Raw genomic sequence first — 22,218 nt, forward strand, 5'->3', positions numbered from 1 at the left:
GTCAGCAAGCAGGCAGCCAAGCTCTCCTGAAGGATGTCAGCTTTTCAGCTAAAATGACTGTTTATTTACTTTGGACTTAATGTGGTAAGATTTAAAGCAGGACTGTACACAGCACATCCAATTGTTAAGAGCTTTCAACCAGAGTAATTATTTTCTTTTTGCATTCCATTATTCCAAACAGGAATGTTCAGAAAATAAATCCTGGGTGTCTTACCATGGCCCCACTGAGGGCAAGGAAAAATTTATGATACATTTCATGGTGTAAACTCAGAAAGTACAACAGCTTTACAGTGCAAAGTTTAAAATACTCACAGCAACACATCATCCTTTCACTTCAAAGCAAAAGTCTGTTCATTGACAACTGCAAACCGCAATTACTGCAAATTGCAATTACATTCACAAATCTAATTTAACACCAGCTCAGCATTTGATCACAACATATGGCTTGACTCTATTGCTTGCATACGTTAACTCCAGTCAAAAAATATTTTGGAAAAGTTTATCCATCTGTAACATATGGAATTAATCCTGTCACTTACTCTGGTTTTATCATCATAACACCACAATATTGCAGTTAGAAAAGCACTAAGCCACCACATTAGGAACCTGTTGTTCTTTTTTTAACTGATTAACAGGACAAAAGAACTCACATTCTTCTATCTCATAAGATAAAAATTTCTTGAGCTTCACCTATTATACCAGAAAAAGGTTTAGAGATACACGGATATGAAAGGAGGTGAGAAGGAATAGAAAGGGTAGAAAAAGCTCATCAGTTTAATTTGGCAAGCAACTTCAGCCATGTACAGTGTACTTATCTGTATCTAATCAGTTTCTGTAATTTAGTCACAAAATATTTTTTTTTCCTAAGGGTTTAATCTCATAGGTTAGGCCATTTTCTGCAATTCTTCACTTGCAAGTAGATTAATACAAAAGACTATTTTTAGCTTTTGCAATTAGAAGGAAAAGGATCCTGAAAAGAAACTAAATGTGGAAAAAACTCCCAGCACTCAGCTCCCCATACTCCTGTTTTAAAAGGGTCTGACACTGGTATTTTCACCTACACAACTTTGCAGAACTTCCCGAGGGATGAGTGGAAGAACCTGAACTGATTCAGTCTTGAGCTTCCCTACAATTATACTGAGAAACAAACTTTGTCTCCAAGCCCTACCTCAGGCTGTTGCTCCTCTTGCATCCCTGCAGAGTACGTTTATTTTCACCAACCACACAAGAACTGCAAGAAATAAAAGGAATGGGAGAAAATTAAAAATTAATGGCATAACCCAGAATATTTGCTTAAGAACTGTAAGGGGAAGAAAAAACCAGATGTGTCTCTACAGTCTCAAATAAAGGTTGATGTAATAAAAGCAGCAAATTGAAGATGCACAAATGTCACTCCTTCAACTCTCCTGCTGTTAAAACAACCACACGAAACAACAACAAACCAACAGCAATGCCCCCCCATCAGTCAGGCAGGACCAGCCTGTTTCAGGATGGTTCTTGAGGTGGCTCCAAATCCAGAGCACAGTCCTGTTCTTGCACACACACTGCGAGTATCTTGATAAACAAGGGTGGATTTCAGGGGAACTTGGAATCTGCTTTTTTTACTGTCTTAAAAATGCCTGTTGCTCCAGATCAGTCACAAGTAATTGAAGATACAATACAGCTGTCAAAACAGTTTCTGCAAAGGCAAAAATCCTGCTCGACTTGATCAGTAATTCTATCTTGTCCAAAAACCTACACCAAGACAATTTTTAGGGAAATTTGAGGAAACATCTCTATTTCTAGGACTTTACTGTTACACAGAATAGGAGACTGGTCATGATCTTAATATTCAACTAGAGCCACACATACTGTTATTTGATCTGCATCATGTGATCACTTACACATTTAAAAATATGCCAAAGTCAGAACATCAGCAAGACTGTGTTTGTGTAGAAAACCCATGAAACTGGGTTTTCAAACCCTTAGTGCATGGTTTCCATGTCTTAGCTTAACAATATGGATGAAAGAAGAAACCTTAAAAGTCCCAAGTTTTCCCTGAAGCTGGCAGACTGCTATGATTTGACTTGATGGCACTCTAAGGGTATTGCACAAGACAATGTGTGCGTAGCATTCACTCTGCTTATTCTCACCGCTATCCCACTAAAATTGAAGCATTCAAAGGAAGTGCTGCTTCTTTACTGCAACATTTTGGGTTACCTCCCTTTGATCAGTTTCACACTATGTGTGAACTGTGTTTTATTTCATTAGTTGGAGAGCAGTCCTGACCAACTTATTCATGCAACATATTTGCAGTCCTGCTCTACGGAACGAAGGGACAAGTTTGGCTCCTGCTCTATGCTCGCACGAGGCTGGAGGAAAGCTGGGTGGGTGGCTATCTGGGTGACAGCATATTTCAGCACACAACTGTGATGGCAAGCCCCCTCCTTTCCCAAATGCAACAGTCCCCCGTAGTCAGATTAGCACCCTGCACCCTGGTTTCAAGCTTTTACTTTCAAGTGAACTGTTTTACTTTCTAGCTTTGCCTAAAATATGTTTCTCTAAAAGGGCGAGTGCCTGGGCAGTGTGAAGCAGGTGAGTGTAATTCCAACCACTGGAACTCCTCTCTCCACCCATGCGTGGAGGGATTTCAGCCCTTCCCGCCTTTGCACTCCACTGCCAGCAGTCAGCAAAACAGCTGCAGGCTGGGCAAGAAAAAAGTGGCCACCCAGACCCTGCCTTCCACATGGTCCCCCAAGAAAAAGCCCCAAGCTTGGAGCAGGGAACAGCTACATACACAGCTTCTGAGGAACGAGGAAAATAGCTCATTAAAACAAAAAATACACTGCAAACAGTCCAAGAAGTTCTGTAAAAAAACATATTAAAAAATGTGAGAAGTCTGCACAGGCAACATAAGCACTCCACTGTTTTGCTACAATGCATAATATAATTTTAAAACCAGGACCATGCCTTCCCACCTTCCAAGGAGGCAGGTAAGGAAACCTGGATGTCAGAGTAAGCTGAAATGGCAGGTGAAGCTGAGCTGTGCTTCTGCTTCAGCGTTTCCACAATTTATGGGTGGTGTGGACAGATCTAAAGCACAGTAGAAGAAAAGCCCTGCCACAAGACCTGCAGGGGACACACCAACCCACGGGCACCTCACTCCAGACAATCTGGTGGCGTTGTGGGCTTATGTGAACCCTGTTCCAACTCAGATAGACTGATTTAACTACTTGTTGACTTAGGCAGGAAACCAGACTGGAGAGCAGATTCAGGCTAAAAAACCTTGCCCCACTCCCCATGCTACCAAGGCATTTTAAGCTCAGATGACCAGACAGCTGCAGAACAACTGCAACAGCAAAACTGGAGGGACAGCATGAAGCAGAGATGCTGAAACCAAATGCCCTCTGAGAAAATACTTGTCCAACTACATCACTCAGTGTATACCAATACTCTGATGCTCAGCTCTGGGCTTGGTTCTCAACTGGTTTATGTGCGAAATATCACAGTGCTTTGCAGCTGGTCCTAAACAGCTTAAAGTTCTAAGCTTGGTTAAGGTCTGCTGGTGTTTGAAAACATGTTTCTTATCTACAGAGCACTCTTAAAAATAGTAAACTGCAAGTTTTGGTTCAAGAATAGACTTCTATACAGAAGCACCAAGTGTTACTTTTTCCCACCAAGTGACATTTTAGAAAACCTCATCCCATTCTCACCACTGACTAAATTATGTATCTGATACTGGTGGGGGGGAACAGGGAGAGAAAGAGAGAGGTCTTCTTCAAAGTTTACTCATGTTAACTACAGCACTTTTCAACTGACCCGTATAACCTTTGCAAAAAAGCAAAGATGTTTGTTCACTGTGGTTCCCAGCTCCAGTCCCTGCAGGGAACATGTGCCACAATACCTTGGTGGCCATATGAGACACTGAGCAGCCACAATGATAGGCAAGTCTGCCAGTTTTCTTCTAGGACAAGCTCAAGGAGTGAACCCATTGGAATCTCCTGAGGTTTAGCAAGAACAAGTGCAAAGTGCTACACCTGGGTTGGGGCAATCCCTGGTATTAATACAGACTGGGGGATGAAGAGACTGAGAGGAGCCCTGCTGAGGACTTGAGAGTGCTGGTGAATGAGAGGCTGGACATGAGCTGGTGATGTGCACTCACAGCTCAGAAACACAACTGTATCCTGGGCTGCATCAGAAGCAGTGTGGGCAGCAGGTTGAGGGAGATGATCCTACCCCTCTACTCCACTCTGGTGAGGCCCCACCTGGAGTGCTGCATCCAGCCCTGCACAGCAAAGACCTCAACCTGCTGGAGCAAGTCCAAAGGAGGCCACCAAGATGGTTGGAGTGATAGAGCATCTCTCCTACAAGGAAAGGCTGAGAATTGGGTTTGTTCATAATGAAGAAGAGGCGGCCTTAGGGTGACCTAACTGCAGCCTTCCAATACCTGAAGGAGCCTACAAGAAAGATGGAGAGGGACTTTTTACAAGGGTATGTAGTGACAGGACAAGGGAGAATGGAGGTTTAGATTAGATATTGGGAAAAAACCCTTTACTGTGAGGGTTGTGAGGCACTGGAACAAATTACCCAAATTGGTTCTGGATACCCCATCACTGGAAATGTTCAAGGACAGGCTGCACACAGGTCTGAGCAACCTGAGCTAGTCACAGGTGTCCCCCTCCACGGCAGGGAGCTTGGAACTAGATGATCTTTATGATCCCTTCCAGATCAGGACCTTCTATGATCTTGTTCTTAGATGCTCAAACCTGCAAAAGTTCCACTGGAGGTGAAATTTTCCATGCAGAAGACCTATTTCTGCATTCTGGCTTCTTAGCTAGCCAGCATTCTCCTTAGCAGCATTGGCAAAAGTCCGTATATTTTGGGAATTAGTCAATACCTTGGACTCCAGGCTAACTGAGCTGATCCACATTGAAAAGAAGCCATACCTATGTATTCACAGATGACTTCTGATACTTGAAATATAATCTTGAAACCTCTGAGAGAAGACTGAATGTACTCTGCTGTAACACAGAAAATGAACTGATGCACACGAACTTCGCACTTCCTCCCACCACATCCAACAGCAAGAAAAAGTGCTGTTTCAGGTCAAATCCTGGCAAACATCTGAATGACTTAAATCCATGCCTTTCCAAGTTTCTTAGAGCTTGATTTTTCAATCTGTTTTTTCTTTTTTTTTTTTTTTTAAGTTTAACTTCCTAAAGAAATGACCAAGGTAACCAGGCACTTATATATCTGTGCTTGCTAACCTATAGGTGAATTTTAAACAGACTTGGCAGGGAGGGAAGTGTCTCAGTCATTTAGAGGTGCAATTCACAGCACTGCTCCTCCAAGAAAAATTACTGGAGATTACAGGGGGCAACATGCATGTGTAAAAGAGGTAGTCAGCAGAACCGGCCAGGGAACAGAAGAAATTCAATCCCAAGTTTTAAAGCCACAGGCGAAAGAAGCTCTTCAGACCATTATTTACTGTGTTCCATAATATGTATACCATGACATCTCATATCAAGTTCTTCTACTTACCATGAGATCTGGCATTATCATGTGAAAACAGTCCAATCCCCCTCCTCCAGCTACTTCAAAGTCCTGTAAGAGGCCCTCACAAAATATATCACACGCTGAAAATCTCAGACATGACAGTGCATTTCTTTTAGACGAACTGGGAGATGCAGCTTCTAGGCACTCATAAAGATCAGAGATTAGAAACTATTTCTGTCTTATCTTCTGGGAGACTGTCTTAATTGGGGAGTCATTCTCCTACAGAGAGTGCAGGTAATTTCCTGGAGCTAGAAGAAACAAGAGTCTGATATGGTTCCTCATGATCCATGAAAACTAGGCTTAGCCTCTGGAATTTTCTTGAAAGGACTCCTTGATGACAATCCCCAAATCAATCACCTCTTTTCCCTGGCAAGTGGAATTCTTGTGCTTGTTGCATCTTTGCTAGTCCGACGGGGGCCTTTCATTCACTGGGCCATTAAAAATTGCTCCTTATATAGACATGTGTGAACAAATTAAGCCCTTTTCCCAACTGTCCTACTTACAGCAGCTGGGAACAGTTTATCACTGTGTGGGTGTAATGAAAACTGTGTTTTCTACACCCTCTATGTCATTGTTGATGAACTGTTAATAATAGATCATTTGCAGCAGTTGCCCAGGGCGCACCTGACCCCTCAGGCTATAAACTGGGAGTTAAAGAACCCTGAGAGGCTCGGGAATGTTCTTATCCTCACACCAGTACCGTCACACCCAGCCTGAGGGGTCATGTCTGCTAATGGGCTATTAGGGACTGGCACAACAGGCAGTTGGTAGGACGACCTAGACCATGAAGATTCGAAAAATATTCCATGACTCACAGAGTTAAAACTATCCATCATGAAACTCCCCACCCTGGGGGGAAGTACTGGGCATTCCCACCTGAACCTGAGCATATATAATCTTTGGGGTTTGGGACTTCTGGTACCACTTGTTGGATTCAGAGGAGGAACAGAATCTCAACAGGACTGTGACTGCCACTCTCAACAAGACTGCGACTATCACTCTCACCAAGGGGTTTTTCTTTCCTTTTACTTTGCACTCAGGGAAACAACATGGGGCTCAGGACAGGGGCTGACAAACACCATTCTGTTCATGCCCCAGGGTGCTGAGTTATAGATCTCTCTTTTTGTGGGTTAAAACCAATTTTCCCCTGTATCATTGAATTTATTGTAATCTTTATAGTAAATTGTAATTCTGACTCGTAATCTGCCTTGGGTCGAGTTAATTTTTCCCACCAGTTTACCTTTACACCACCATATCAACTCTTAAGATACCTAGGCAGCCAAACAGGAATTTTTGAGACCACCAAATGAACTGCAAGCCGAGAATTTAGCCATTACTCATCTCTACTGATAGGCACCTATTTCCTGTCAGGGTCTTCTTGTCCTGACAGCACACACAGGACAGCCATTCACACTGACAAAAGCACCGCTGAAGAGGAGCTGCATTTTCCCCACACATATGGGCATTATTCTCTCCCCTTCAAAATAACAAGTTCAACATCTTCTAGCCATGTCTATCCTGCAGATGCTGATAAAGCACAGTGAGAAAGACCTCCACACCATGCTTATTTCACATCAGCCCTCCAGCTCTCCTAATATAAAACAGCTTCAGCAGCGCTTCCTCTTTATGTGAACTCTGCTCGTGAACTACTGGCTCATTTTTCATACTTGGTACTCTTAGCTAACCAAAGTGTTTCGGTTCTAGCTGCTTATTTAGGTATCTGAAACTCTCTTAATTTGCAGTCTCAAAAACACAACAGGTACAGACACTCACAAATCAGGGGTTCTAGCAGGGCAAGTAAAAGAAAAAACACCCTTTTCCATTTCATTTTAATGAGGTAGTTCAGTAAGAAAATTCAAGCACAATACAGGGGATGGACAGGCAATTCATTAAGGTATCCTACAGTAGGGCTGCATTTCTTCCTCCATTGTGTTGTTTAAAAGTGCTTTCTTCAGACAGTGATTGAACTGAATCAATAAAAAAGCTCTCAAAAAAACTCATGCTCCTACCTATAAAACTACCTACTCAGCTACGCTTTAAAAAGAAAGTTTTTATTGAATGTTTTCCTCTTTCTGAGTCATACAGAAATTCAGAAGGAGCATTTGCTTTTCTTGACATGTTGATGCTGCAAGAGGGAAATAAAGTTCTCTGTAGTCTTATAACTGCTCTGTACTTTCTATGTGCTGCATACACATTAAAATAGCTGGTAAAGAAACCAGGAGCCACCAAACTACTACAACCTGTTTCACATTTTATTGAAAGGGACAGGCAACAATTTCTAAGTTTGATCCCCCAACAAACAAATCTAAATGCATTTATTAATGCTTTTGATATTTACAACATTCACTAGCATTGCAGAAGGTACCCACATCTCTCGGTACTCCAAGTATTAATCCTGCAGCCTTTGAGATCAGATTATATGCACTTCTCTATTTTACAAATGAGGAACTGAGCATATGAATGCTTACAAGCATCTACAAGCCTGACCTCTGGTAGGTAAACAAGCAGTTAGAAGACTGCTGGAACTTTCAAAACATTTGAGTTTTGCAATCTGGATTTTCCTTTGTTTTTGTTCACAGGTCCTTCTAGGATCCCCACACACCCCGCAGGACAGTAATTCCTTACTGGAACATGCCAACACCACTCATCCTTGTTCTTCTAAAGCTGCTGTGGGAAAGAGGAGAGGTAGGCTAAGGCCAGAATTTGAGAGCCAGCTGTTGAACAACAAAGTGCGAGTTCTTCAGCGAGAATACAGCTCACCTCTCACAGGTCATGCAACCAAGACAAAACTGAACTGCGCAGACACACACCACAGGCTCACACAAAAGACTGTCACAAACAGCCCCGTGTGCTCTAACACCAGTACCCCTGGCCAGAACACAGCTTGGCATGAGACACTGCAGGAAAAATTTACTGGCATTTACATACACTAAGTGTGCTGTGCCTCATCCTCTAAACCTGCGGTTCCACCAGCAATGGCTGTTTGGTTTAGCCTGGTATATAAGGGTACAGCCTGTGCACTTCAGATCCACATAATGCACCACATAAGCACATCCCATGGGAATGCTGCTACCCTTTAACAGGACTGCTTACTTTATGTAAGCAGAAGAGGCAAATTCAGATAACACAGACCCAACTTTCCTCTCATTCACAAAACTGCTGCAGTCATTACTCACTGTCCAGAATACCTAATGAAGTACTTGTTTAACATTTAACCTACTAAGAAGGCAAAACCAAATTAACAGATACCCACTCAGGTCTCAGCACCATCCTCTGCAATGGAAACAGAGTATTTAAGACGATGAGGTGTTTTCCATACTGAAGCACAAATCTTATGAATGTTTACAAACAATCATCTGTTCCAAATGGCATCCTTTCTGTTGATAGACTGCTCATTCTCCGAAGGGATGCATCAGCTCAAACCTGACTGCCAATTAATGCAACAGCCACAAATTCAGAAATTGGAACGTATTTCAAAACTATTACCAAAGCTGACCTATTCCACATATTGCATATTATCTCTTTGCCACAACCCACGCCTTTGAAACTTAACTGAGCAACTGGTTCTGTAATCACAGATGGTTATAGAGCATGGCCCTTGGCTTCTCATGACTCAGAAGTTCACATGAGATTTTTACTCTCTGAGCAGCAATGAGATGTTCCTGCAAAATGAACTGTGCAGACACGTGCAGCCCAAACTCAGGTATCCGCACACTGGAGTCAACACCCCTGTGCACGCTTCAGAAGCTAAAATATAAGTCACAGACAACTACACTCATTTTGTTTGACAGGAAGTGTTGAAACAGGAGAGTATCTGTCCTTGGACACTGAATGCATAGAAAACATGTTTATCAGTGAAAGACAATAAGGCATTCTCACATGTTTTGTGGTTTTAGAACTTATTGCTATCACATTGACTAAAACTACTTGATGAAATGAGTATGAGGTGAATCAGGATGATAATGCAGAGCAGAATTGAGAATGAGTATTTGCCCAAATCCTTACTGTTTTAAGAAGCTGTAAAGAGATTGCTAAATTTAGAAGCATGGGACAGAAAGACCTCAGTGACATGGCCTAAGTCTGGACAGACACTTAGAAACTGACACTGTTTTAGAACCTACACAAGTACCCAAGTCACTTTCCTATGTATTCCAATATTAATCATATGAATTCAGGGAAGATCTGGAACCAAAATAATTTCATTAGACTTTCCTGCAGTCAGCAGACTGGAGTAAGATAGCAGCACATCTCCTCCCTTCAGGCCATTCAAAGTTATGAACCAAGTGATGCTTCTGATTCTGGGAAACTCTGCAAAACACTCCCAAGCAGAACAAAAGGAAAAGAGCACAGTGTAGTTTCTATGGAGTACTACAAAAAGCAGACTTTTCACTCTGTTCATTATCTACAAGCAGCAAGTAAAGGAGGAGCGTGAAGTTCTGTCATGGACAAGTAACTAGAGGCTTAGAGGATACTGCACTGTGGTCCACAAAACTTGGAGAAGTTGTCTTAAATTCCACATACACCATTATTTCACATGTCAGTGGCTGGCTGTTGAGATATGCAGGAGCTGGGTCTCAAGAGTACTGGCAAACACATTCAGTTTTGTTATAAACACTTAAATGCAATCGTTATGATGGTAAAATTGGGATTTTGTAGGATAAAATAATTTTGCCCAACTGCCAAGCACAGTATTTATCAGTAGTGTTCTTTTGCCTGCCCCTTCCATTCTAGTCATCAAACAATAGCTGGGAACAAGCTGATCTATTCCTTCTAAATCATTAGGTGATCGCAAAGCTGAAAACAGTTACATGACACAGGCCCAAGTGCAGGCAACAAGCAAAGACACACAGCTCTACTGTGGCAGGGAAATGAAGAAAGAGGGTCAGGTTTCAATACAGACCTAAGAGAGACAAAGCTCAAGGAAAGCAAATTCCAGTCTGCAGACACAGGAGCCCCATAACAGTGCTAACCACTCAGTTCTACAGACACACACAAACCAGGAAAGCTGTCTTGCTTCCAAGTCCATCTTGCTGCTGCCCCACTCATTTAACATGTAAAGCACCCTGCACCTGACAAGTTCAGTATTAAAAAAAAACAACTTCTCTCAAAAGATTATTTCCATGATTATCTGCTGCCCTCCATAGAAGAGAGAAAACCCCACAGAAACTCCTGATACCAGCCCTCACATACAGGTTTTCTTTGTGGTCTGTAACTAGAGCTGTATTGCTGTTTTTCTGAAGGATGCTCCCAGCTGTGCAGCACAGGAGACACGTGCCCCAGCCAGGCAAGGTCAGGATCTCGAGGCACCGTGCAGGTGACTGGACACTTTTTTCAACTTCACCAGCAGTCATGGTGTTGTTCAGCTGTGGTGTGGGTTCTTGCTCCCTCTCACAAGCATGCACACATTTCCTGCACAGACACACAGACCTCTCAACACGTCCTGAGTTGCACTGTCTGTACAGACAAGTTTATTCTGCAGACAGCCTGTAGGGCTTAACCACTGGAAAACAAACTCCCAGAGCTCCAGTGTAGTCTCTTCTGCAGCTTGATATGCAGCCCTATCAGGACACTTAAATTCTTGCATGTGGACATGCTAAGTTCCTGCATCCCTCAGTGATTTCAATCAAAACTGCTGAGCAGGTCAACTGAAGGCCAGGGAAGGAAGCAGGCAAGAGGACAAAGCAGCTTCTCTACTTTTTTTTAATGAGAAAAAGAAGTGTAAAGGAAGAGAACTTGTCCCTCATGTACTTTTCATACAAATCTATAAAGTGTGTAAATTGTGGTTAATATTAAAGTGATATGACCCCGAGTCCTTTTTTAGGAAGGAAGAAAAATATTCATGGCACAAGTTTTAAATTGAAATACAGAACCACAGTATTAACTAATGTGTTCATAGCATCTCAAATTTGAGTGGCCCTTTACAAAAACCTTCAATAATTGTAGGTCTAATCTCAGAAACAATTCACATGGGCATTTGCAAACAGGTTTCCAATCTAGTAACAACCACCACCAATACAATATATTGATAAGACTTTGTACTAAATCATTTATGACAAACAACCAGTGCTGCCAACCAGCATGGACTTTCCCTGACAGGGACAAGGAGAGCTGCAGAATCCTCCTTTCCTACCACTACTGGCTGGTAAAGTGCATGCTGTGATATCACTTCAGACAGACAGAGCTACACACCACTCCCATTAAATCTGGGGCACACATATCTCTGGCCTGCCCTCATTTCTACACTTTCAACGGCTGCCCTAAATCTCTTTCTTCACTTTTCCTGAAGAGCAAATAGGGAAAAAGAAGATGTTTTCCAAAAAATATTATTTAAAAAAAACCCACTGGTATGACTCCCCCACAAGGAGATGCCAATACCATATGTTTTATTCACAGGGGCAGCAGCACCAGCAGCAATGTTTCATCATATTTACAATATGGAAGAAGGAATGCACTGAAAAATAAATCTAACTCTCCTACCACCAAATTAAACAATATCCAGGTCTACAGTTAAGATGCAAAAGTGTCAGACACTGTGAAAACTGAAATTTACCATCAGCAACTCAAGTTACTGAAACTTGAAAGTCTACTGACAGCCACATACAGCAAGGCACAAACCAGTGTCACAGCCACAACACAGAATTTTCAATTAATAAACTCGCTTAGCTTAGGATAATTAAACAGACATGTGTTTTTTCCCTACTGTGTAAATTCTATCCCCTTCTAAATCATAGTAGGGAAACCTCTGAAATCTGTTTGGTTCGGGTTTGCTTTACTCTGTTAGCTTTCCAAGAAGGAATACTTGCATTAATGAGCTGAACAGCAGGTGAATGTCTCTACAAAATGGAGAAGCGAGGTCATTCCAGACACCTTGGATATTTCTTGGGACTATCACTGTCACCACCATATATGCAAAATAGCATCTAACTTGTAAAAGCCCGTACCATCCTCTCACTTTTCCAATTCATCAGTTGCAAATTCCTGCAAAGTTTTACCAAAGAAAAATATTCTTTCTTACCAAAAGCTAGCAAAAAATAAACACGTCTATTGTATGGATACCTGCATCAGAACACAAATTTTCATCAAGAGAAAAGCCCAGGCTATGCCTGGGACAGGGCATGTTCGAGACCTGGGTTAACCGGAACGATTTTCAGAGGTGAAATTCAGAAAAAGCCACAACTATTTAGAGACAAAAAAAAACACAAAAAAAGAAAAAAAGAAAACAAAACTGTGAGCCCCAGCTCTTCCGCTGCACCCCTTCAGAACCAAACGAATTCCACGCTCTTATCAACAAAACACCCGGGCCAGGTACAACAGCACAGAGCGCTCTGCCCACATCACGTCACCACCTCCGCAAACCCCCTACCCAGGAAACGGCCGGAACGAGGGAGCGGATCCGGCACCTTAAACAACAGCGCCAAGGGCCGCTTTTCCCCACAAGTTCGGAGCTTCCCGGCCAGCAGGGCCGGGCAAAGGCAGGCCGGCGCTCCCCGCGGGGCTCCGGCGGGAGGCGACGGGCAGCGTCCTCCCGGCCTCCTCCTGCCCTCCGGAGCGGGGCCGGACGCCCCAGCCCGCCCAGGGGAGGCTTCCACAGCCCGCAGGGGCCCCTCGGCCCCTCGGTCCGCGGGGTCACCGGCGGGGCAGCGCCGGCCCAGCCCCGGCCGCCCTTCCCCGGGAGCACGGAGCACCGGCTGCAACTCTCACCAGGCCCGGGAACGCTTCCAGCGGCGGGAGCGAGTGGGGCCACCTCTCCCCGGCCACCTCCCCGCCTGACCGGGCGCTGCCCGGCGGCACCACCGGGCCGGCACCTGGAAGGGACGGCGGGGTGTGTGCCAGGGGCGAGCAGCGATGGGGACGCGGCTGCGCCGCTCGCAGCCCCCTCCCCTCCCGCGGGGCGCCGAGAGAACCGCGACTCCCCCCTTCCGCCGGTTCCCTTCGCACACATCCGCCGCGCCCAGCGCGGCCCCCCCCCCCCCCCCCGCCCCGCTGACCTGCCGGGCCGGGCTATGTCGGGCTATGCCGTGCCGGGCCGGGCCGTGCCGTGCCGGGCGGCGGGACCGGCGCGGCCGCCGCTGGCCGGGGCGCTGCGGGCGGAGCGGGCGCGGGGCGCGCTCGCGGGACAACGTGCTGCACGAGTCACCGCGGGGCGGGGCCGCGCGCGGCACCCTGGGCGCTGTAGTTCCCCGCCGCGCCCGGGCGCGGGGCAGTGCGGGGCAGCGGGCGGTAGCGGACTACAGCTCCCAGCGCGCGGCGGCGCCGGCGCCTCCTCCCTCTCTCGCCCCGCGCCGGCCGGTCGGTCGGTGCGTGCCGGCCGAGGGGCCCCGAGGCGGAGCGGAGAGTGTGCGGAGCTGCCGCCAGCGGGCTTCGAAGCACCTTCATCTTTCCTGAAGGGCACGGGGCCTTCTGGCAGGGAATGGAGCCACATCCCCCTTTGAGGCTGCTCTCCTCGGCCGCTCTCACCCGAGACCAGCTCGGTGCAGCAGGTCCGCCTTGGCATACCGACATTCAGGTGCTGGCCCCGGAGCCAGCAGCGCGTCCCCGCTGGCGGCCCTGCCCAGGGCGGGCTGTGCTGGCCCCGGAGCCAGCAGCGCGTCCCCGCTGGCGGCTCTGCCCAGGGCAGGCTGTGCCCACGTGGGGCCGTCCCTAAAGCGTTTTGGAAATGCGCAGCGGTGGGAGAGAACCCTCAGAGTTGGGACTGCCTGGGGCGTCCGTGTGAAAACATGCCATGGTCGTGGGTCTAATGGGCATTGAAATCGCACGGAGAACACACTCCACTCGACGTCATCTCCGAAGCTCTTCGTGACTTCCTCGGTGTACGGTCCTGCTCGTGCCACTGCTGTTCTGGCTGTCGCTTTCTCTCTTTGCAGCCGGCCTGGCTCCTGCTGGAGAAGAGTTAATGTTTCACCCGTGAAACCTGAAAAATCTTTGTTGCACCACCTGTTAAAGCACAAGTGACATTTAATCATTTTTCAAATTACTTGGCTGACACAAATATATTATTGGTCAAGAAAATATTTTTTTTTCCAGAAAGATGGGTCAAGAGTTTATCATAGCAACTGATTGTTTCCTGGAATTGTCTCAATCCCTTTTCCTTCTTCTCTTTTCTGGTTCTGGTAGGTCACAGTTCAGTGACAGCATGACTAAAACATCCATTTAGTCTAAGCACACATGTGTTGTTTAAATACAGTTTCATTAGAACAGATTTGAGGGTATATTTTCTGAGCTTTTCTTAACTTTTCTTTTCTTTGCTTCATAGCCAGGGTTAGTTTAGGATTGGGTTGAGCTTTGGAAATACGTGGCATGCAGAAATCAAGTCCAGACATGTTGAGACAGTTGGGAATTTTACTTCCCATTTAGTGTATAATGGTTTCAGCTTGTTGTAAACGCACAGAACAAGCATTTCATCTATGCACGATCAAAACACTTAAGTAAGGTGTAAGATATGCAGACCTTCAATTCTGGGGGAAAAAAGCCATCCAGTGTCTGACATAAAAGGAAGAAAATTTCACTTTGGGAATTTTAATGAAGTGCTGTACACAGATTCTAAACATGTTATGTTTCGGGATTTTTTTCTTAACAACTGGTCAGTGAAGGCCACCAAGAAAGACAGGACACTGTACTTAACATAAGAACCAGTAGGTTGCTGCTTTCAGGGAGTGTGCCAGATGGCTTTCTTGGCATCCAAGGACTTCTGCCCGAGATGCAGCTGCTCCCTGCTGACCACAGCTGCTTGCTTCTGAGTTGGCTTCTACTCCCAGCTCTTCCAGGCACCAGCCTTGCACAAGCACAAGCTTTCCATGGCACTGGATCCACCGTGGGGCTGTCCTGTAGCAGGTATAACCCTTAACCTTGGCTAAGCAGCACCTGAGAGGCCCTGCTGCTCAGCAACCTGGATCTCAAGTTGCAGTACTGTAGTTTGCACAGCTAACCACTGGTTTATCCTCTGTTACTCAGATTGCTCAATTATCAGTGTGTGCCAGGCTTACACTCAAGCCCTGGTTATTTGCAGTGTAATGTGTTTGGTTCAAGCTGTATGTCCTAAGAGACTCTTCAGCATTTTTTTAGCTGCAGCTCCTCCTGCTACACCACCACTGGTGTTTGGTGCAAACTCTCTGAATCCCTTGATGGACTTCAGATGTGTTCCCAAGCTTCCCAGTGCTTCAGCTGCAGAGGTTCAATGATTTTTTGGTTACGGGTACCACTCCCTTAACCTGCAGGAAGGACCTTACCTGATCTGGTCTGCTCTGATTGGCAGGCCCTGTCCTTGTGGGAATACTGTGAGCCTTGCTGGCCTGTTTTTCCTTTAGCTCATGATGCTGCACCCACATTATGACAACAGTGGTCATGCTTTCATGTACAGTTACTTCAGGCAGTGTTTCCTTTGCTGGCTCAGCGAGAGCTGCTGTAGTTTAACATGCCTTTACAAGGACCAAGGGTAGGTACAGGTCTCTACTGACGAGAAACAGTGTGGCTGGAGATTTTGCCTATGCTGTTTAAACCTGGGCTGTGGAGCACAACACTTCTGAAAGTGGAGAGGGAGTGCTGAGATAGGGTGAGGTTTATCAAACAGTAAAGACCTCTCCCAGCAGTATTGTTAGAGGTGCCCTTGTACTAGGACTGCGCCAGGGATCCCTCTGACAGCTTTGGTGTCTCTGCAGGAGCCTGTGTGACTGTATTCTTTGTTTCTGGTCTGTATTTAGAGAGCATTGTGGTAATTGAACAATATGTTAATTAGCAATTGCAAGATGGGTCACTGGTGTCTTCTAAGTGGCCTAGTGTAACATGTAAATCCTGTTCTTAAAGTTTACTTTTAATGCTTTCAATGTCTTTAAATGTTGCCATTGATGTGGGATTGTTTCATGATCAATGACAGATGCCAGTAATGAAAGAGGGCTTGGTAAGTGATTCATGGATTTCATCAGTGTTTCAACTCTACTTAAAATGCACTTTTTTTGTATTGAAACTAAGCCTCAGTAAATGGTTACCAGCCACAATATGGCATGTCTGAATTCGTTTTATTCTGTAGCAAGTCAGAAAGGCTCTTCATGCACATGCCACTGTTCTTAGGCATCTGTGTTTCCAGGGTGGGATAGGAGCAAGGGGGAAGTGAAGGGCCAACTGCCTGCCCTCCTTTCCTCTCTTTTCTTCTTTCTCTTCCATCCCTTTTGCTCTCTTCTTTTTCTTTCCTTTTCTTGACAAATTACTTTTACATAAGGTTTCTTAGGGACTGATAGCAGTGATGGTGACATTAGCTAGAGTAGTTCGATTGCCTTCAGTGATCTCTGCTTTGTAGACAATAGTGAGCCAATGCAACATTTGAATCAGCACCTAAACAGGTTGCCAGGGAAGTCACCAGGGTGTTTCCTGGATGGCCGTATGTCTGTCCCTGCCACAACAGGTTCTTAAGAACTTGTAATAACAAACAATTCACCACTACCACCCAAAACAACCCTACCATTAAAAACTGAACATTAGGAAGATTGTTCAAATATCTGACCTTAACTGGTGTTTGCGTATACCAAAGCCAAGCCCAGTAGCTTGTGCCCTGCTCTCTGTGGGTCTGGAAGGGACAGCTTTCCCTTTGGAACAGCCTTCACTTGTTTAAACATTGTCACATCTCCTCTTTTCTCTAGATTAGGGAGCCTTAATAATTTTTCCGTCAGTCGCAGCCTCATGGACACTTGGCTGGGGTCCATACTGCACACTGCCTGGAAAACTCCTCAGGATCCATCACTGCTGAGTGTCTTCCCCGTTGAGTGGAATCCTTTGCCACTGGCTCTGGCATTTCCAGCCCGGGAGCAAGCCCGGGGATTGTGACCATGGCCGTCTGCACTGCCGTAGCGCACAGGGCCCGTCGGGTACGGACGGGAGCGCTTCACGGGCGAGCTGGGGCAGCACCGACAATACCGGCAACACCAACCCGGGTGCTGCGGGGCGGGGCGGGGCGCTGCCGCGGGGCTGCGGCGCCCTCTGGCGGCCACGCACTGTCAGTGCGCAGCGGCGGGGGCAGCGTTCGGCCCCGCTCCCTTCTGCTTCCATTTCTGCAGTGAGGAGAGACCACCCACCCATTTCAGACTGCGAGGCAGAAGAAGAAAGCACAGGCAGAATGACTAAGAGCTCCGCTGAATTTATTTGACCGTTCTTCCTGAAGGAGAGGCAGGTTCCTGTCATCTCGGTTTCACTCGCTGCGTGTTATCGTGCAGAAAAGCACCGAGGGGCAGCTCCAGAGGCTTCTCTCCCTCGGGTCGAGAGTGTGGAGTATACGCGCTTGCTCCGAAGTAGCATCATCTAAACTGCGCACAACGTGCTAGAAGGAAGGCAGCGTGCGGTTCTGTGCGGCCAGGAGGGGCACGGCCGTGCTGTCCCTCGGATAGCGCAGAGGCGCATCCCACCATGGCAACGTGCCAGCCAGGCCCCGTGCCCTCCGCGGCACCGCTGTCTCTGCTCCTGACGCTGGAAGGTCTCGGAGTTGTTCCTTCAACACTGCTTCAGTCGCTATATGTGGCTGGAATTGGCTCCAACAAAACTTATTGGTAAATCAGAAAAAATAAACTACACACTGGACTAGCTCAACCACCTCTGGACTTTTACAATTTATCCTTAAAATTACACGAGGCTTGAGTCCATCATGAGTGGTTGCTGCAAAGGAAAACTCGGTGGTAAACTGATGACGGTGGCAAGGCTTTAGTAGCCCAGGTCCAGCCCCAGCTGCTGTACTGGAGGCAGCGGCATGGGCACAGGCAGGCGTGCAGCCCGCAGTGTGCATGTGGAAGAGGATGGTGCTGATGGCAGAGGGGGCAGAAGGGCTACAGCTCCTTTGTTCTTCCTCTGCATCATTCTCTTTCTCTGCTCTACCCCTTTCCATTGAATTTGTAGCTGACCTGCAGAGCACAGTGCAATGTAAAGGCATTCCTAGTAGTTGCGGGTAACACACCCTGGGTAGCAGAAGGTGCATTCACACAGGGCTGGTTGTGGGATTGTTTGTGTGGGAGGCATGCGGAGCGAACAATGTGGCATTGCTGTGACAGCAAAGTGGATATGAGACACGGGCTTTCCTTATCCAGGAGGCAACTCAAAGCAGGAAAAGCTGAGAAAGAAGGAAACCAGAGATGTGCCTTTGCGAGGGAGTCCAGGATTGTGCAAATTAATCTTTCCGTGCACCAGAGGAAACAAGTCTCACAGCACAGCCTAACCTCCATAAGGTTTGGAAGACAAGGAGAGACAACAGAGCTATTATATATGGTCTTGTTCCTACACATGCACAATTAAATCACACAGTGCTGTCTTCAACTAACAACAGACTGGATTAGAGCTACAGAGCAGAAAATCTGGGCTATTGCCAGTTTGCAATCCTTAACGCACACTTGTCTGCCTCAGATTTGAAAACTGTATGGCATTATGGGATACTTTGGGTGTAATCCCTGTAAGTAAATAAACAAATGAGTTGAAGATAAAGACCAGATAATGAAGTACTGAAAATCATTGCTGATGTCAATGTGAGATGTGGGCACAAGGAATAAAATGATGGGTCCAGATCTTTGGTTTAAAGTCGTACTGTAAACACCGGTTTAGCAACGGGACTCTTTCTGTTAAATTCCTCCCTTCTCACAAGTCCTGGGGCATATGTAAACACTAACAGCTTGTCCTACACAAATTGAGCTGGGGATTGAAAGACCCAGGTGCTTTCTGCTCTCCACTGTTTCCCCAGGGGATCATTCAACGCAAAGAACAGTAAGTTAATTTAAGCAGGTGGTGCAAAGGTTTTCCCACATACTATGCCCATATGGGGAATCAGTGAAAGTGCTGCAACCAACATGCCTGCTCATCAGCTCCCCTATTTGCATGAGCTGTGAGACTCCTTACGTGTACATGCGTTCATTTAAGGACAAGGCTTGCACAACTTAAGTCCCTGTCAAAGTTCTCTCACACTTCAGTGGCTACAAGACCTGGCTCCAGGAGCTTGCTGTGAGTCAGCTCAGGCTGGAGAGCCTTAATACCATTAGTATTGTATTCCCTAGATTATGTAATTTTATTTAAAATAAAAAATCAAGTGTGTCACATGATTACATTCTCTTTCTTACTAAGATCTAGAAACACTCTGATTCAGAAATCCCAAATGCTTTTGCCTTCATAGATTGGATGGAAAAGTGCTTAACTCCCAAAAGGTCCCTTCATAGTGCCTTTCTCCTGGGAAAAAAGTTAAGTTGCTAATAAAATCAGTAGGCCACCTTAACGTTACCTTGTGTTTGTGTACAACTTTCAGTAGTAGGGAATAATGCAGAATCAGAACCTAAGATCCAAAGTTATACCTATTGCATATCAGAATATTCAATTACCTCCCATGGATTTGAGTCAAAATGCCGGTTCCCATGTGTCCTCTAATATACCTTGAAATGAAAAGTTGCAGCCTCCAAGAAATAAAATGTGTTCAAATTTTCTGCAGAAGATCCTGAGGCATACACATAAGGTTAAGAGTGAAGAGAAGGAAGAATTTGTCCTTGAGACAAATAAATGCTGCTTATATGCTTTTTTGAGCTTAAGCCAAAGGTGTGAAACAGGAAGTTCTTGAACATGCCTATGATCTGGACACAATGCCAAATGTTTTCTGAGAAGGTAGAGAACTTACTGGTTAAACACAGACAACACGTTTGAAAAGGATTCTGTTAAGGGGGAAAAAGAGGAGGTGAAAATTACCACACAACCACAATGAACAGCTTCCATTCACCTTCCTTGGGGCTTGTGGTCCTGGTAGAGTGGTTTGAAGAGTTACCGCCCCTCAGAGTTCAGTGCCCCTAAAGAACTTGTGAGAACTTTTTTATGCAAATCCATCCTACCTGGCATGACAGTGGCCTGGAAGCACTGTTGTAATCTGTTCCTTTATCCCCAATGAGAATGGAGGAAGTAAAAGCAATAACTTCCTAAACACTTGCTTAAGGTCTACCTGCCCTGCAACAAAATTCCTCCATCTGAAAACCTGAAGAGACCCCAGGCAGATTACTGTCTAAATTGGCTGCTATTTTGGGGGAAAAGAAAAAAATACAACAGTATAGAAGAGTATGATACCGATAAATTGAGCACCATACAGAAAGAAAAAAACAAACAAAACAGGGCTCACAGATGGCATGCCAGAGTTAACAGCCATGTGTTCTGAGCGTTCTAATAAACTTGTTGACCTTGGGCTCCTTTTCTTGTGCAGTTAACCTTGCTATCAGCAGAAGACTGTGAAATAGTACTACTTAACTGTGAAAGAAATACATGAGAAACACCAAGAGAGAGGACTTTGCAAACCCACAGATAGTAAAAATCAGTACTAAGAGCCTCTCTTAACATGAGTGATGTCCTGGTGACATATCTCTGAGCTACCAATACAATGTAGAGAGATTTATGATACAAAACATTTACAAATAATTGCAAATGTGACTTAGCCCAATCTAAATTGGGAACTTACATTCACACATAGGGAGATTCCGTATCAAAAGTGAAGTTCTTCACAAGCTAACTTATCTTAGGGATGATAATAATGACCAGAATTGTCAGGAGCTGTGATCTGCTAGTTAAATGTGTTTTTTCCTAAGTACTTCAAATAACTGAGCAAGAAGGTAAAGGGTATGTGTTCCCTGAATGTCTTTTTCTTTTAATGAGATAGTTGTGTACAAAGCTGATGGAGAACAGGAAAAGGGGGTGAATTAGAGATGTGGCAGATAACAATAGCATCTAGATATTATGAAGGATGGTGGGAGGCAAGATAAAGCTCCCATCAAGGTTTACAGGTCTTGTTTCCTGTGTTTACTCTGGTTTTGCACCAGCCCAATACTGCTGTACTCAGATTTGGGCTTGCTTTTAATAAATAGCCTTTCCATCCAGTGAAGAATTGAGTCTTAAAAGCCTAGGAGTGCACTCTGCTGTTTCTACTTGCTTAGGAAGAATTAAGTTATTGTTGTGTAGCAGAAATCCACCTTTAGCTCAAGGATAAAGAGGCATCTTTTGAATCTGTAAGATTGTGTAAGGATGATTTACTGTATTTTTTGTTTTATGGAGGAATTAGACACTCCTGAATTGACTACAATAGTCCTTGTTCCTCCTCAAGAGTAAAGGAAGAATTGTGTATAGTTAAGAATTACTGCAAATTGTCAATTCATTACTTACATAAAATAAGAACTCTCTTTTTCTCCAATGTTGGATATTATAATTTTCTTATTCCTGACAAATTGCAGAAAACTGCCTTCCCAACTTTCTAGTCCTTTGCCAGCCTTCAACTTTGTAGTCCAAAGTCTGGAAGTACTCTAAGAAGGTGGTTAAAATCCTATTTTTAAGGAGAAAAATAGTGTTGTTTACCTTTTTCAAAATAACTTTTGACGAACCGTTGTTGCTGGAAGTTAAAAAAATTCTGTTTCAGACTCAGATAAATAGCTGCCCTGGAAAATTTCTGCTTAGGTAGTTATGAATCATAGAATCATTGAGTAACTTGAGTTGGAAGGGACCCATAAGGATCATCAAGTCCAACTCCCTGCTCCTCACAGGACTGTCTGAAAGTAAGGCTAAGAGAATCATTCAAATGCTTCTTGAATTCTGACAGGCTTGGTGCTGTGATCACTTCTCTGGGAAACCTGTTCCAGTGACCAACCAACCTCCCAGTAAAGAACCTTTTCCTAATGTCCAATCTGAACTTTCCTTGATGCAGCTTCA

At 45.1% G+C, this 22,218-nt stretch overlaps 1 protein-coding gene across 2 annotated transcripts in view; it reads right to left on the reverse strand.

Annotated features, from left to right (window-relative positions):
- The window catches only part of TRABD (TraB domain containing), a 32,299-nt gene extending 18,651 nt beyond the window's left edge, over positions 1-13,648 (reverse strand). The window contains exons 1-2 of one of the 2 annotated variants that reach the window (XM_071552548.1): positions 13,524-13,648; positions 1,169-1,231 (exon numbers count right to left, since the gene is read on the reverse strand). In XM_071552548.1, coding sequence (XP_071408649.1) covers positions 1,169-1,192 — 24 coding nt within the window. In that variant the 5' untranslated portion in view covers positions 1,193-1,231; positions 13,524-13,648. Of the gene's footprint in view, positions 1-1,168; positions 1,232-13,236; positions 13,260-13,523 lie in introns of those variants that run through there. The other variant, XM_071552549.1, reaches the window with a different exon arrangement.
- Between the last annotated feature and the right edge of the window lie 8,570 nt (positions 13,649-22,218).

Source organism: Pithys albifrons, chromosome 3 (genome assembly GCF_047495875.1).
Source record: "Pithys albifrons albifrons isolate INPA30051 chromosome 3, PitAlb_v1, whole genome shotgun sequence".
NCBI classification, from domain to species: Eukaryota; Metazoa; Chordata; class Aves; order Passeriformes; family Thamnophilidae; genus Pithys; species Pithys albifrons.